The sequence below is a fragment of the Rhagoletis zephyria genome, unplaced genomic scaffold (assembly GCF_001687245.7).
Source record: "Rhagoletis zephyria isolate East Lansing unplaced genomic scaffold, Rhagoletis_zephyria_1.1 Rzeph_scaffold_07376, whole genome shotgun sequence".
In the NCBI taxonomy this organism is placed as follows: domain Eukaryota; kingdom Metazoa; phylum Arthropoda; class Insecta; order Diptera; family Tephritidae; genus Rhagoletis; species Rhagoletis zephyria.
The window spans coordinates 9,622-27,701 of record NW_016164459.1 but is presented as its reverse complement, the minus strand read 5'-3'; the positions used below and the strand labels follow the sequence as shown (position 1 = coordinate 27,701).

The 18,080-nt window shown below is 33.7% G+C and overlaps 1 protein-coding gene across 1 annotated transcript in view; it reads left to right on the top strand.

Moving 5' to 3' along the window:
- The first annotated feature begins 5,927 nt into the window (after positions 1-5,927).
- LOC108374127 (mucolipin-3-like) overlaps positions 5,928-18,080 on the top strand; it is a 21,295-nt gene continuing 9,142 nt past the window's right edge. The window contains exon 1 of the mRNA XM_017630100.1: positions 5,928-6,494. Coding sequence (XP_017485589.1) covers positions 6,003-6,494 — 492 coding nt within the window. The 5' untranslated portion in view covers positions 5,928-6,002. The remainder of the gene's footprint in view (positions 6,495-18,080) is intronic.

Below are 18,080 nucleotides of genomic sequence, written 5' to 3'. Positions count from 1 at the left end.
GAGTGAAGGTGTTGGCTGGTTGGAGAAGGTATAGGAAAGGTCTCGTCACCACTGCTGTGAGCCAACTGTTTGTTGCCCTATCGTTTTTATATACTTCCTTATACAGGCAGTTATCTTACTTGTCTTCAGCAATCGATCTCTTCTATTCCAATCTTTTATTCGAAATTTTTTTTTTTGATATTTTTTCGTTGTCGTGCGTGATTTTCTTGCGGTTAGCGGCGTTGAGATAGAACCGAAAATTAGTTGCTCTTTTTATACGTATGTATGTATTCTGAATCTTATGAGGGAAAAAGTGTTTATTGGAAAAAATGCAGTAAATGAAATTACACGCTTGTCACAACAACGCAATACACACGTACGCATCTTGTTGTTTTTGTTATCGAAAGACTTTTTGTATGCTGCTGCTGTTGTTGTAGTTCTTTGTTGCTGGTTGTTAAACACCTTTTCGTTGTTTGTAAGTATGAAAATTGTAAGAACGCAAAGCTAGTGCCAATGTATGTAGATACATATATAGGTGTACTAATCTAAATTATTCTAAATACGTCAATGGAATTTGACTCATCTTTGGAAGGCTTGCCGGAGGCAACGAACCGTGGAACTCTTTTCAACAATCTGTTTATTCAGTTTTCTTGTTGTGCTTTTTTAATTATTGTTGAAAACTATTGATGATTAATTTTTCATATTCATAAATAGCTGAATGGTATTATTTGAATGGTCGCAGAGTTTGCGTTTTTTTCTTTGAAAAATCTACACAAACGTAATAACTCTGTGTTCTTTTTCAATTTCTTAGTCAACAGCTAGGTGACAGATAATAAGATCAACGAAAATAAGGTCAATTGACTTTATTTCCCACCCTGGTGCGTAATAAAGTCAATTGACATTATTACCTTTTCAAAAGCGAAATAAAATCCATTGATATTATTGCTCTTTCGTCGGCCGCTGTGGTTTAGTGGTAAGCAGTGCGCGCTTTCACTCATCAGCACCTGGGTTCAAGCCCTGGTCAAAGCAACATCGTAAAAGATATAGAAAAAGGTTTTTTCTTAACAGCGGTCGTCCCTCGGCAGGCAATGCCAAACTTTCGAGTGTATTTCTGCCATGAAAAACAGCTTCTCATAAAAATATAATCGCCGTTCGGAGTCGGCGTAAAACTGTAGGTACCTCCCCTTTGTGTGACAACATTAAGGCGCACACCACAAATCGGAGGAGAAGCTCGGCCAAACACTAACATATGTGTAAGCGCCAATCTATTATATTATTATTGCTCTTTCAAACATTAAATTTGCTTAGCTTCGCGACGGCCCGCGACCGACGCGCCACATCACGTCACGCTACGTCGCGAATATACTTTTCAGATGGCTAAATCAAGGTTTAAGTATAAAGACCGCAACATTATGTAAGCGCACCTTTGTCTGACGCCCTCATACACTCTTAATGCGATCTTGCAGTCACCTCCGATTGACGAAATTGCGCGGGGTGGTCGTTGTTACAGCAGTAAGACTCACAGATACTAGTTCATAAATATCAAGACGAATTGTAAATGTATACTAGACTTACTTAGTCAATGTACGGGAAAACTTTTCATCCTGTGGGACAGCGAGGAATCTTGGCCCTCCTGTAACTGAAAACGCTCATCTGTGCAGAAATAGGACCATCGGTAAAACGCATGACATCGAAAGGGATTAGTATTCCATATGGTATCACAGCGCTACTATTCTTAACCTATGTGTAAGGAGGATTATTCTCGTTGGACGTTTCAATTTCAACTAAAACCAAAAGTGTTTACTTTACAGACCGCTTTTGCCTTTAACGCTATTTTTGTAGTGGCCAACGCAAAATATCTTATTAGGAGCCGCGCAGCGGGCGGGCATTGGTTAGTCTACATATAATCTGTAAATACATAATCACAACATTTTTTCCACCAGAAAAATTTCGTTTTCAACTGTTTCTAAAGTTAATTTAACTAATTCACACATTTGGTTTTGTCATCAAATTCAGAAGATAATAGACCCATGTAGGTACGCTAAAGCAACAAGGGCCAAAGATTGTTTCTGTACTAAGCTTGGCTGAGCGCGGTTTACTTGGCATTAACGGCAAAATGAACTAGAGCGATTAACTGGTAGCTGCTAGAAGAAAGTGGAGAAGAAAGTGATTGTGTGTTATGCTAATTTGATGGCTAACGCAAAGCGATTAATGATTGTTTGTCTTCACTGTTTTACTTTAAATTACTAGATTTTGTTTTGGAAAAATAAATCACTAATCGATGAAACACATTTTAGCCCTGAGGGCGGAACAGTGGCGGATTGGCAGTCTTCTCCGGCCTAATCCCTATAGTACGAGCCGCCCCTTACTCAGCTCCCACTATTTAGGTATTCACTACATATTAATTTATTGAAATACATATCGTCGATGTCCATCGACCAGTTGCAAAACCGCCTATCTTACGGCACTAAAATTTTACAAGAGAGCGAAAAAAACCGTNCGTCGATGTCCATCGACCAGTTGCAAAACCGCCTATCTTACGGCACTAAACGATTTACAATTTNTACAAGAGAGCGAAAAAAACCGTATTTTCTTTGAAGGCATTGCCTTGATAGGCGGTATTTTCTCTAGCTATTATTTTACAAATCTGTTGTTTTAATAACGATTTTACAATTCTTATGCATAAATCTCGATGCCTGGAGTTCAGGGCTAGCAAATGTCATTTTTGTCACAATGGCGATTTAGGTGGTTTTGCAACTGGTCGATGGGTGGGCAAAAACATCAACGATATATTCCGCCATGTGACAGTAATAGAAAATTTCAAAACACACGAAACAATTAATATACTTAAATTCAAAATCACCCTATCTCAAAAAACTTTTCAAGAACGCCTTACTTCAGAATTTGTTTGAAAACGCCCCATTTCAGAATTTTATTGAAAACCACCCTATCTCATAATTTGGTCGAATAATGCCTTGTGTCAGAATTCCGTTCAAAAACGCCCTATCTCAAACGAAAATACATTGAAAATAAGCTGAGATAGGGCGTCCTTGAATCAGCAGCTGAGATAGGGTGGTTTTCAATAAAATTCTGAAATGGGGCGTTTTCAAACAAATTCTGAAGTAAGGCGTTCTTGAAAAGTTTTTTGAGATAGGGCGTTAATGAAAAATTTTCTGAGATAGGGCCTTTTCAAACTTGCTGCCGAGGTAGGTCGATCTTCCGCTCAGTCATCGATATGTGAAATGAAAATTGAACAGATAGACGACAGTACTGGTGTGTACTGCGTACTACAATTCCGTAGGATCCAGGTTCGATCCTCGATTTGAGCGATTGCTTATAATTTTTTACGTTCGTTTTAAATTTTTATATATTTTTATATATTTTACTTTACTTTTTTTCTTATGTTTAGTATTATTTCATATTATTTATTTTATTATTGGAAAATTAAAATTTTTGGTGTTTAATTTTGTTGAAAAGTCTGCAAACTATAACACCGTGCGACAGTAAATTTTGGACACAACAAAATGCACATATTCGCGAAAGAATGGTCAAATTATAGTAAAACTGCGTACTTAGTTTTTCCCTCTGACGTCAAGATTTTTTAAAGGACTTTGGAATTTATAAAATATAGTTATTTCAAAAAATTACTTAAACAATTCAGTGCAATGCAAAATAAAAATAAAGGTATCAAATATAAGAAAAAATTCTGTAGAATAATTTTTTTTGGTGCATAAAGGTGAATGGGCATGGAAAATGTTCTTTAAAAATGTTGTACTTAAAAAGCCTTGAAAATTTGAGGTATTTATTTAAAAAAAAAAAGAATTGTTTGGGGACAAATATACACATGACCATATCATCAAATTCCGTCCTGCAAACTTTACTAAAGCGCATTTTCAGTACCTATTCGTCCTTGTTAACAAAACAACTTTATTGTTTTTGAATTCAAAAGAATTTTCTCTTTCATTTGATACCCATATTCTACATTCCACTCATTTTTTTTTATTATTATTTTAATTAACCATATCTTCGAAATTTCAAAGTCCTTTGAAAAAATATCCTAAGGTCAGAGTGAAAAACTAAAAACGCTGGTTTACTATATTCGCCCCATAGTTCCGTGAGTATATCGATTCTTTCGTTTGTTTTAAAACGTGTTTGTTTTTATCGCACGGTGTAATTACATTAAAAATAAATAAAAGCAATAGACTAGATAAAAAAAAGTTATATTCTACTTTTTGTGTGTGTTCGAACCCACGACCACGTGGCTCGTTAATTCGCATTACTGCTGGCTGTCAGGGTACAATTTTTAGCAGGTCAACTGCGCCGTTTGTTCGGATCAAAGTTACCTGTTGCTGTCGGGAGTAGATGTCCACGTATGTATGTGTAAATGGTTTGCAGACCATCAGCTCGTAGCCATTCAAACAAACTGATAGAACTCTTCCGATCGTAATTTTTTATACTGCACAGGGCATGAAGGGGATACATTCTTCTGAAAAATCGTCTTTTAAGTCTTTAGTGAAAACCATTTGTAATTCTTTGGCCTTCTTTTCGAATTCTATCGTGTTTAATTCCGTCAGGTTAGTAATAAGTTGAAATTTATTATAAAATTCTTTCTTTAAGCCGAATGATTCGGAGTGGCCTCACCGAAGCTCTTTCTGCCGTGACCCAAGGCTCCTCTCGGATTGGTTACCGCATCTCGCACATGGGTTGCTCACGTTGTCCAGAGTGCGCGAACGAGGACGTAAGAGTCGGGATTGAGTATATCCGTGCAACTGTAACTGCATACGCAGCACAACGACTATACCCCATTGCACTTCAATCACATTTCGTTAAAACACGATCAGTGCTCGCAGTGATCGCACAGCAGTGGTCCGCTACAGCATGACAGAGGAGCACTTTTGTAAGTGCTCCAATATGCCACAAATAGACTATATCGGTACCAACTATTTTTACAGGGACTTACATTCTGAATACTTACATTCTGCAATATTTCAATGTGTTTTGATAACGATGCGCTCATTTTGTTTTATAAAAGTGAATTAAAATAAACTTGTAAAAATTTTCCTTGTGCGTTTTAAACAGCTGCTTTTTAAACATATGACTGCATATTTCTGTTGGCAGAAAATTTCGCTAGCAGAAATTTGCAGTCTCACGTTTTTTTACGCTCTCTTCTGCAAATTTTTTGTATTAAGAAATGCTTTCCGAAGCAGAAAATGCAGTAAAAATGCAGTTCGTTGTGAAACATAATAACAATTTGCAAATATCATAAATTTAACACCACAGAATTTCACAGTTAAACTAAACTTCCGGCATGGAACAAGAAATATAGGAAACTGTCAAATAATTGCCAGCTCGGCGTCATCTAGCGGTCACTAAAAAAATCACATAAATCTTTTTCGGCGCCACCCTGTTTTATTACGAAATAACGTGTAAGGTCAGATTCTTCAATGAAATGAATAAGATGAATTCAAAGGCATGCAAAGGCTCACTTATTTTCTTTATTTTATTGCAACACAGTTTTTCGCACTACGCTGATTGCTGATTGGATCGAACGTTTACATACATATGTATACAAAAGGCTTATTTTGTTTATCTACGAATTGTCAAATGCATTTGCAATTATCACCCTATACTTCCGGTAGTGCATTCCAGTGACGTCCGGTAGTGCCGATTCCAGTGGAAGTTTTGTGATCTATCCCTGTTCTGACATTCTTTTGGATTGTTGTGATGAATACTTAGTTTTCTGCGATTCCTCATTATCCCAGTACGGTTGTAAAAAAAATTTTTATTCCATATCAAAACACAAAGGCAAGGAAAAGAAATCTAACACTGCTATCCGATACTAAAACTCCAGCAAATTTTAACTTTTCATCGAACTCGCAATTTAGTTGATAAAGTTATTCGAACGCGTACAGAATGTAGTAATTTGACAAAACACGGAGCAGAACTTGGGATTTCTTGCCAAGTGAGTGCAAAAGAAAAAGTCCCAAACCCCACCACATACAACACTTTTGCAGTGTATTGAGATGCAAAGTTACGGTGGAGCACCAGCGTCAGCTGCTCCCCAACAACTACCTAATAAAGAACAACATCCCCAAAGAAATCTCTATGACGCAACGCTGCGTAATAGCAGCGATGGCCAGCAGCACGCAGGTGGAGTGATTCAGGGTAGCGGCAACAGCAGCGGTGAAAATTCGCGTTGCGAAAGTGATGATGAATATAATAGAAACCAACCAAGGTCAGCGGCGACAGCGCCATTGACCGCCGCTACAGCTGGTGGTGCTGTTGGTATAGAGGCGGCCAATGAGGGGCCAAACGTTTTTGCGCCTCATAGAGCACATAACACTGGTGGCGTTGAAGCCAGTGAATTGCCCTCCAGTTCCAATAACATGGAAGGTTCTTCGCCTATGGCCTCTTACAACGAGGAAAGGATGCGTCGTAAATTGCAATTTTTCTTTATGAATCCGATTGAAAAGTGGCAAGCGCGCCGTAAATTTCCATACAAATTTGTTGTGCAGGTGAGTCAAACAAACAGCTTCGCTTAAAATAATTTTTAATTTAATTAAAAGCCCACGGGTTGTGTAATATATATGTATGTAGTTTGTGACTGAGCTTTGCTGCGAAACAAATTGTTTAATTGTCGAGGGCTTATATGAATATACCTATTATTATTATTATTTGAAATACCCTCTATCTTCAATTTTTCAAAAAAAAAAAAAAACTGCTTTGCGATGTTAAGAGACGTGGTTAGCGGTATATAAAAATTACTTCAAAATAACTATTAATTAGTACAAGATCTGGTATATTTAACACATTATCTTTTATAAAAGATAAAACTATACTTAAACTACCACCAAAATGAATTGAAAAAAAACTCCCCCAATAAAGCTAAATCAAACCTTCACAATGTACAATCAGCTTTATTATTAGGCAATTTAGTCGCTTCTAAATGTATTTATAAGTACCACACAATGCCCGGTTTAATCAACTTTCCTTGGTTACTCAGTAACTCTTGTCATTAGCATTTAAAAATTCATATGCGCATATGAGTCGCATACTAATGCATTTCATGTTTTTTTTTAACTCTAAATGTAATGACAGTCTAATTTTATTAATGTGAACGTGTTTGGTATTTTTGTAAAGACAATTTATCCACTAAAAAGAATTAAACCGAAATTTCCCTAAACAATGAATTATATGCCGTAAGGAAGCCACTAAAGGCGACAAATTTTATACTCAGAATTTTAATAAGAGCATAGCAATGCGTAAGCTCTTCACAGAAAAAAATGTCAAAAATATATTTTTTGAAATAAAATGTTGGTTTGACGTTTCTTGTTTCCATATAGATAGTAGAGAATTACAGGAATTAAAAAAAAATATATATATATTATATATTCAAAAATATATTTTTTGAAATAAAATGTTGGTTTGACGTTTCTTGTTTCCATATAGATAGTAGAGAATTACAGGAATTAAAATTTTGGAGTAAAATTAAACACAGGGTGTCCCTGCGGAATTCCCAGAAAAAAAAGAATTTTTTAAACAAAATTTCAAAATAAATTTTAATGGAATGAATAAAAAATATATGTAAATATAGGTTATTTTTTATTATTTTATTAAATAGTACGGGCTTTTAGCTTTCAAAAGAAGAAATAAAACCTGCTCATTTTTTGCACTTTCTGAAGTATGTAATGCATTTTTCGCTAATGCATAAAATAATTATTTAATTTTTTGTCAGTGCCTTGAGATCTGCACGATTCGTTCCATTTTCAAAGATGAAGTGTCAGATTAAAAACGTTGACCTGTAGACAATAAAAGGTTTATTCTTTTTTAAAGACTTGCCATCTGTTAAAAAATTAGAGTAATAAAAAACTAGGTTCAAATTTTTTTATATGTTAAGTGAATTATTAAGAGATGGGTATCAATCGAAGTGTGTATTCACTACATGTAGAGAGTTGCCACCTGTTTAAAAAATCAAATTCCACTTTAACTAAAATATGTAATTGAAATAGATAGGTATCACCATAAGGGAGTCAGACGAACGAGGTTTACGAAGGTTTTAGATTAAAAATATTACGAAAAGGGCAGCCACCTGTTTGTATAGTCGAACTTAGTTAAACTAAAATAATAATTACGTGAAACCATAGGATTACGCCATCGTATTTGTTATTTTATTACAAATACATACATTGTCAATCAGTGATTTGTTCTGATTACATTCCTTTCAAATTACTGGACTCTTAAATTAACTCAGGAATGTTTGTACTCTTCACTTATTTCTTGCTTAATATGTCATTTTTTTTTATTTGTCTGATACTCATATTGATATACATATTTCAGTTATCTGATTCCCTCAATTAAAAAAAATTTGATTTTTTAAACATGTAACAACCCTTCTGCGTGTCGTTTAGAAGTAAAGTATTGTCAAAACTAGTTCAATTGATACCCATATTGTAATATCTTTTAACTTATTAAATAATTTTAATTAAAGTTGTAACAGTTGGCAAGCCTTTTCAAAAATAAAAAACTTTGTTGCACATCTACAGGCCAAGCCCTGTCATTTGACACCTCACTTTTCAAAATAGAGCGAACTATATGTACATACCTATATAAAAGCCACAAGAACCCAAATTTTCAACTTCAAACTGCATTTACAGTGAAAGTTATCCAAAAACAAATGGCATTTTTAATTTGGCGCCCTCAATTTTACTAAGAAGCGAATTTTCATTTAAATCCGTTCATAATTCTATTTTTGCCCAAATTTAATATGGAAGGGAAGCACTGTGCGACAATCGGGTCTACGTACATATGTATGTATTTGTGCCAGATTCATATCTGGCCAAGGGCTGTTACTCCAGCATCAATTCCCAAAAATTCGTAGGGAATTTGTATCCGGTTACAACAACAATTATCCTAAAAGCAGCCGGCAGGTATATCCCAACGATTAGTATGACGTAAATCCAAACACTTGTATATCCATGCCTATGTATGTTTGTGCATGCCTAAGATATAAATAAATATGTATAATCGCACACCACCTGCTGTACTATGTAAAGCTCTATTCGGCAAATGAAACGCAAAATGATCCTCATTATTTCCTCCCACATTTAATAATGAATGTGCATACGTACGAACATGTCAGGAATGTTGCTAATATTTGCATCATTTTACACATTCGCATTCGCATCAAATGATACGAATGCTTTCCGAATACGAATGTGTACATGAGCAAAGAGTCCACTCTAATATTGTTGAAATGGCTCTAAGTCTGTCTAACCACGGTGCGGACAAATAACAACATTGATGTNAATTTAATATGGAAGGGAAGCACTGTGCGACAATCGGGTCTACGTACATACAATGTGCGTATGTCAGGTTCATATCTGGCCAAGGGCTGTTACTCCATCATCAATTCCCAAAAATTCTTTGGTAATTTGTATCCGGTTACAATAACAATTATCCTCAAAGCAGCAGGCAGGTATTTCCCAATGAATAGTGTGACGTAAATCCAAACACTTGTATATTCATGCCTATGTATGTATGTGCATGCCTAAGATATAAATAAATATGTATAATCGCACACCACCTGCTGAATTTGCAGCGTACATGCAATATGTACTATGTAAAGCACTATTCGGCAAATGAAACGCAAAATAATCCTCATTATTTCCTCCCACATTTAATAATGAATGTGCATACGTACGAACATACCAGGAATGTTGCGAATATTTGCATCATTTTACACATTCGCATTCAACATTCGCATTCGCATTAAATGATACGAATGCTTTCCGAATACGAATGTGTACATGAGCAGAGAGTCCACTCTAATATTGTTGAAATGGCTCTAAATCTGTCTAACCACGGTGCGGACAATAACCGGCTTTTAGCTTCAGGCGCTAAACGGTTTAGCTATATATCAAACAACATTGATGGGCCTTCAACAAGTACTGCTAAAAGTCGTATAAGCAACCTAGAAGTAATTTTAGACTCGGGCAGCGAAAGCGAAGGCTCTGATGTGGAATTTGGAGACATTAAAAAATGTGAAATTAAAGCTCAATTGAAGGCCCATCTTAAAGAAAAACGAGCTCATCTCGACGAAAATCTTCTCGATTGGTGGAAAACTAAATTAAAATACGACAAATTAACAGATCTGGCCGCAAATATTCGAGAGCTCCACGCGCCAGCGTTCCAAGTAAGCAATTGTTCAGTGCAGCCGGCGTTATGTATATACGAGCCTCTAAGGAATCGCCTCAAGGGAGAAAAGGCAGCGAAATTACTTCTTTTTTTTTTAAATATAATATGCCCCTTTTGAACTTTGGCTACTAGGTTAAAACACTGTATAGGTTAAGCACTCGTTCAGTGTTCAAGTAATTTACAAAATTTTTAAGTAATAAAAACGATGACTTAAGTTGATTATAGCTTTTTTCAATGTTATTCGTATACATTCGAAACATCCCTAGTACACATGTAAGTAGTGGTGCATCTACGTATATGCGTACACATGTAAGTATTGATGTATGTTCATATAAGAAGCATCTCTCCAACCGTTAAAGAGGTAATATGCATGGCATTGCACTGCACTTTTCACAAGCAATCATTAAAAATGAACGAGGCAGCAGTGTTTGCTCGGTCTTGAAATGAACAAAAGCAAATATATCTCATCAGTCCCTTATTTATTCAAATGTAACCAGTATTGTAGCCGCTACAACAGCAACAACAACAACAACAACAGAGAAAATAAAACAAAATAGATATTTTATATATATGTAAATACTTCACTGGTATGCATTTAGTTAGGTTTAATATTCAAAAATCGCATGCAACTGGTTTTTCGCTCCGATTTTAGGGTTTATTGACTTGAAATTATTTATTTATACAGTATTATTAAACGTGTTTTGTTACGTTTTCTAAAGTAACAATTTCTGAGCTTTCCACCAGGTCTGTTTCATGAGCTGAAAATAAGTAGCGTCTCTTTTAGCTTCGTCGTTATTATTCAGTTATACATTGCAAATGTAGCCATCAATTGTCGCTCGATTGTACGTCTTGTAAATTAATACATATCGTTACCTTAATATAGAAACGCCCCAACTCATATAGTCGCTGAAATGCAAAAAAGCCGTAACTGACTAAAATTTTATTATTGCTTAAATTGATGTGGGGACTTCTAATTCGATGAAATACATAATAACCACTCAAAACAGGAATTTTTGTTTTTTACTTAGTTACGGCTTTTTGTATTTCAGCGACGATGTGAGATAGGACCTTTCTATATTAAGGTTACAATATGTACATATGTATTGTATGTATTTATGTACATTTGTTGTAATATATGCCATTTCGATATGATAACACAACTCGAGTTCAATGCAGCATTTTTTCCTCAATATGCATATCAGCAACATATTTACGAAATACTAAATAAAAGTACTGCGAACATGTCTGCTTGTCTTGTGTTTAAAGTACATACCTTCACACACATATGTATGTAAATGATGATACAAGTAAAGCTTGTAAAGTTTAAAGGTGTGCAAATTCACATATTCACTTACATACATACAGTGTAATCCATTTATAATGGACTCGCTTAGAATGGAAACTGTTATTATGTNACATACCTTCACACACATATGTATGTAAATGATGATACAAGTAAAGCTTGCAAAGTTTAAAGGTGTGCAAATTCACATATTCACTTACATATGTACATACAGTGTAATCCATTTATAATGGACTCGCTTAGGATGGAAACTGTTATTATATACATAAGTATGTATTTGTCAAGTCCCACTTCAAATATATAAAAAAAAAAATAGGCCGCCTATAATGGAAAAAATATCGTTTTTTGTCCATTATAACCGGGGCTGTCAAGGCCAAAATAAAAAAACATCTCTGCCATAAACAAAGTTCGTTAATTCTCCGAATTCAATAAAGGGAGGCAACCGTCTCTGCAACAGAANTACCTTCACACACATATGTATGTAAATGATGATACAAGTAAAGCTTGTAAAGTTTAAAGGTGTGCAAATTCACATATTCACTTACATACATACAGTGTAATCCATTTATAATGGACTCGCTTAGAATGGAAACTGTTATTATGTACTTATGTATGTATTTGTCAAGTCCCACTTCAAATATATAAAAAAAAAAATAGTCCGCCTATAATGGACAAAAATATCGTTTTTTGTCCATTATAACCGGGGCTGTCAAGGCCAAAATAAAAAACATCTCTGCCATAAACAAAGTTCGGTAATTCCCCGAATTCAATAACGGGAGGCAACCGTCTCTGCAACAGAAAATGTCTATATACTTAAACAAAGTTCATTGGTTTAGCGAAATCTGTCAAAATAGGCAATCAGCTTATGCGGTACATTGTAAGTGACGGTTGGTTTTTGAACTATTTTTTGTTCACTTTAAGAAAAATGCCGGAACGGAAAAACATGAAACATGTACATTATTTCTTTATTATTAAAAAATTTTGTATTCTGATAAAATGGACACTCGATTATAATGGAGAATTTTACATGGTTCCGTGGAGTCCATTATAACCGGATTGCACTGTATGTATATTTTATTTTTCCAATTGCTGCTGTTTTTGTATATAATCTTACATTACAAATACTTTGTTTATGTTTGTAAAACTATATACTGCACTATGGTCCAAATGCCTGTTTTTCTGGCCAAAACTAACTTTTTACATGTGTTAACATAACTTTTTTCTGATTGCTAGCTTTATTTTTGTAAAAAGCTATAATGTAGTAAAAAATCAGCAGTCAACAAATTTGAAAATAAGATCTCTTTATTTTGACCCTAATAAATTATAAGATTTTTCTTAAACCTTAACCTTACACCTAGGTTTGACTTAGATGCAGTTATTAAAGAATAATAGCCATATTCATAAAAAATAAAGCAGCTTTACAAAAGATTTATAAGTTGAAAAATGTTATGGTTATTTTTTATGAATAAGGCCATAAAACTATTAAATATATCTTGTGTTTCTAAGAAAACGGCTATTTTCGTAGGTTATCTTGATACTATGAGAAAGACGCTTTAGCCCCTCAGTCGGCAAGGGTTAAACTATATTTTACAAAAATATCGGAAATCAAATGACCATCAATGAGAAAAGAATTCTTGTGTTTTTTTAATCATCTTATTTAGTCGTACTTAGTTTTGGCCAGAAAAACAGGCATTCAGACCATAGTGCACCGGCAATAGCAATCCACCACACACGCTTGTGTGCTCGAATTGCAAATAAAGAAAATATTGTACCCCAAAGCACGTTCTGTTTGAGCGATGAAAGAAATTGATTATCTGTTTGGACATATATTCAATTGGAAGCACCAATTAACTCAATGACCGAACTGAGCTGAGGAAAAGTCTGAGATCCGCCTACGTTTTCTGTGAAGTAGCAAAACAGTGCCGCATTTTCGAATGAGCAGTTAAATAGATAACATTTGAATTATCAAAAAATTATAAAGCAAATACATTTATACATACATATGTACCTACTAGGGATGTTAATTTTACAGCTTTTTCCGATCACGGGATTTTCGGGATGTCGGTATCACAATTCCGGGATATTCGATATTCATTACTTTTCAACAACTTAACGTATATTGTTTGAGAAGCTCTCTTACCATAAAAGAAATAATAAATAAATGGGTTTGAAACCAACTTTTTAGTTAGGATTTATTTTAAAGGACTTATTTTAGTCAGGATTTATTTTAAAGGAATTTGTAATTTCAAAGATATGGTTAATTCCAAAAATTATTTAAATATTTCAATGCAATGTGTAGAATAAAAATATGGGTACCAAATGCAAGAGGAAATTTCTTCAGAATTAAAAAAAAATAAATAAAAATGTTTGGATTCACTAGGACGAATAGGTAATTTTTTTAAGCCGATAAAGTTAGAAGGATGAAATTCAAGGAAGTTATCGAGTTTATATAAGTCCTTAACATATAATTTTTTCAAAAACAAATACTGCGAAATTTCAAGGTTAAATTTTAAAAGAACATTTACCAGTCCGTTTGCACCAAAAACTGGAATCTGCTTAAATTCTAAAGGATTTCCTCTTCAATTTGATACCCATTTTTTTTATCAATTTCGAATTACTGACATCAGAGTGAAAAACAAAAAACGCAGTTTTACAGTATTTGGTCCATGCTTTCGCAAATATATTGGGATTTGTGTTTAAAATTTACTATTGCGCGGTGTTATATATACATATGTATAATGAGTTAGAAAAATGTTAATATACAAATATTAATTATTAATAAAAAAAGGAAATATAGCCAATACTGGTCAACAAAAAGGAGTTCCTATTATTGTCATCAGTGTGAATCCCGAGATTTTTTGCCGAGAATTTTAACCTCAAAAATATTGTGTTTCTTTAAGCTCTTTCTTTTCACGCTTACTGTATAGTATTTTATGCATAAAACCTCTTGCAAATTTGAATTTTGAAACAGGTGGAAACCCTCCAACATGTAGCAAAAAAAATACAGTTTATTCAAAAACATTTCGTTTGATACCCATATTCGGATAATTGATTTAACTTAATAAATAATTTGAATTAGATTTTCATATATATGGCAACCCTTTAAACAACTAATTATTCATTTTACACCTCATTTTTGAAAATCGAACAAACGATAGAGATTTTATAACTTGGTGTTAAATATTTAACGCAACCATCTCCGAACCCGATTAAGAAGTTTTACTTCAACAATATAAAATAAATATATATTTCTTGGAATGGCGCACCAATAGCAGTTTGCAAAACATTTTATTCCGCTAGTTTGTCTCATTTTCATTTTATGTGCGTGAGAGTTAAAAATTGAATAGTTGCGCTTGAAAAAAATAATGGAAAGAAAACGTGTCTGTTGATATTGTTGCACTTTGAAAGGTAAATGATTTGTTCTTGAAACTTCTAATTGCATTTTTATAGAATGTTAACTAAATTAAAATTATACCATACGTTATTGAGCCATACAAAATTAGCCGAGCTAAAAAACACTATAAGAAAGAGGAGAAGAATTTAATAATAAGTTTAGGAAAACAAGCAAATTCGATGAGCAAGATAGCCGATATGTGGACTGTTCCAAAAAGAAGGTGTTCACTGACCTTTATAGCGTAATAAGCCAGAAACACGAGGGAAGTCTTTTAAAATAAATCATGAGGTCAGAGAGAAAAAATAAAAACGTCACTTTAAATAAAAAAAGTACGTTTCAAACACATTTATTTATTATTTATTTTATGGTAGGAGAACTTCTCAAACAATATAGAAGCAATTTTTTCGATTTAAGTTGTTGAAAAGTAATGAATATCTAAATCCCGGGACTAATACCGGGATCCCGGGATTGTTATAACGACATCCCGAAAATTCCGGGATCGGAAAAGGCTCATAAATTAACATCCCTAATGTATGCATATACATATCTACATATGTATGCAATTAGCGCTACTTTTGTTCCGAATGTGAATATTTTAAAAACAAACTAAAGACTGCAGCTAAATAAGCGCAGTTGGTTGCCTCATAACTAAATATACATACATTGTTCTATTAAACATTTCAGCTTATCAGTTAGTAAATATGCACTGTAGTATGTACATTCATATATTTATATATATATATATTTTTTTTCAAAATCTTCCTTTTAATGCCGAAATACATCTAGATGCTAGATCTAGGAATATTTCATCATCAAAAAGAAAATTAAAAAAAAAATCTTTTACATTATTTTAGCGGTTAGGGCTCGATATCATCGCATGGAATTTTCCTAGCTTTCGCCTACGTAAGAGTTCGCTGTCGCACATTTCCGTTAAATTTTCTAACTATTACATTCAATTTTTAGTACATTTAAGCCCAGTTATTTTTCTATTTACCGTAACATGCTAATCACTTACTAAAACAATGTCTGCGTCTTAGAGTAAAACTTTTTTTTCTTGTTGCTTTTAAGCACTTAAGGTTGGGTGTAAGTACACAACGCAACACTTACATGCGCAGTTTTACTATCTCCTTTGTGTGCTATTTGCTCATTATCAACTAATATTTACCCCGCTCGGCCGTGATTGTCACTTGCTAATTTGCAGATAGTCCATAGTTTTATGTTACAAATAATTGAATGCGAATGTATTCACTTATTTGCCTCATCTATCTTTTTAAGCTCTTGAAAATTTCGAAATGAGTCACAAAATGCTATCATAACATTTGTGATTAATTTTAGTTTAACAATAATTTTAGTTATCTCAACCGTGTATTTCGGTATTTTTCCTCAAGAGCTTACAAACTAAATATTTAGCCTAAGGATTCTATTTGCAGTTATAATTTATTTTTACATTAACATTTGTACTTCTGAACCTGCTACCTTTTGTATTATTTTCGTTATGCATATGTAGAAATTCATTAGCATTGGCGGTGCTCAATAGAACTCTAATTGTATTAATTTTTGACAGGTAACAGCTTCATGCAATTTAAAAATAAGGTACTTTACAATTACTCAGGCAGACAATGGAGATAAAGAGTCCAATCAAGGATTACCCCCTCTTGAGATGGCAGAATCTTGTAGACGTTCGTAAAATCCGATTTTTTGAGAAATAAAGTAAGTTAGTCACACCCGTCACAGTTGAATTTGGAACATATAATCTATAATTTGCAATATAGGCAAGCAACTTTGGCGTAAATGTTGAGAATGTTTATTTAACTATACAACGAACTATTTAAAACCATAAACAGAAGACATAATTAGCAGAAAAACTCTAATGCAAGTAGGTAGTAGCAAATTTGTTTTGCGTACTCGTCACACCCATCACAGTGACTAAAATTCAGATAACTCGTTCGGATTAAATTGTTTTTGAAGTTTTTTTTCTAGGCAACCTATTAAAAAAAATATTCGTTTTAGAAAATTTTATATTACAGTTTAAGAATTAAGCCTTAAAATGTGAGTGGAAATGTCACACCCGTCACCGTGGAATGAGCCAAATGTGTATTACATAGAAGCGTGGCAACCCTGATCGAATATATTTTCAGACCAAAGTTCTCAACAATACCTTTTATTTGATATCCATATTGCGATGTTTTAGATAAATTGTGTAGAATCGAAAATAAGTGGCACCTTTATACTATTATCCTAAGGCATAACATTTTTTATATAGGGAAAACATCGTTTAAGAACCTTCCCTTGGTTCACATGAATAGTAATATTTTAACTTTTTTCCTAAACAAAAAATTTAACGAATATGGGATTCAAAATAGGTGGCCACCCTATCTAAAAAATATTTTTGAATTAGGGGCAATTAAAATTACTTCCATTTGGATATCCATATTATGATGCTTTAATTAATTTGTAACTAATTTCGAATAGGTGGCAACCTTATACGAGTCTTCTCTGAGATAATGCCTATTCAGATAACGTTAAAATCCAAAACATTATCTGTGTGCGTAATATCATCAAAATCGTTAGAGCCGTTTCCGAGAACCCTATGGATATATGTACATATCTGTCGAAAGGCTGGCTTTAGTATAATGCGGCATCCGCAGCATACGATTGTGAAAGACTCAATGGCGCCGAGCCGTTGAAGAACTTTTGGCAAATAAACGTGCAGGAAATAGGTCCGATACTAGCAAGTCAATATTCTTATTGGATCTCATAAAAAAAATTCTTTGTCGTTTAAAGAATAAAGGGAATGCCGCATTATACTAAAGCCAGCTTTCCGACATAAGCTTACTATTCCATATGAACACAGATACTATATATGTATACAAGAATTGCTCATTTAATGTAATAATATACATATGTATGCATTCATAAGTACTCACATAGTTCCATACAAACATTCGACATTTGTCTACGGATGCAATTAAATTAATTAATTGAGTGAAAAGTTTTCACATACCAATTGAATTCACTGTAATTCTGTTTGTTGCAGTGCTGCATACTCGTTTGTCTGTATCACAGATTGATTGAATGTAATGCGAATGAATTAAGTTTTATTGACTTAAAAAATAATTGAGATAAAAAGCTGAGTCATGCCGTAATAAACACGCCGATCGTAATAAATTTCTACAAAATCAAACTACCTACATAATTTATTTCTTCCTC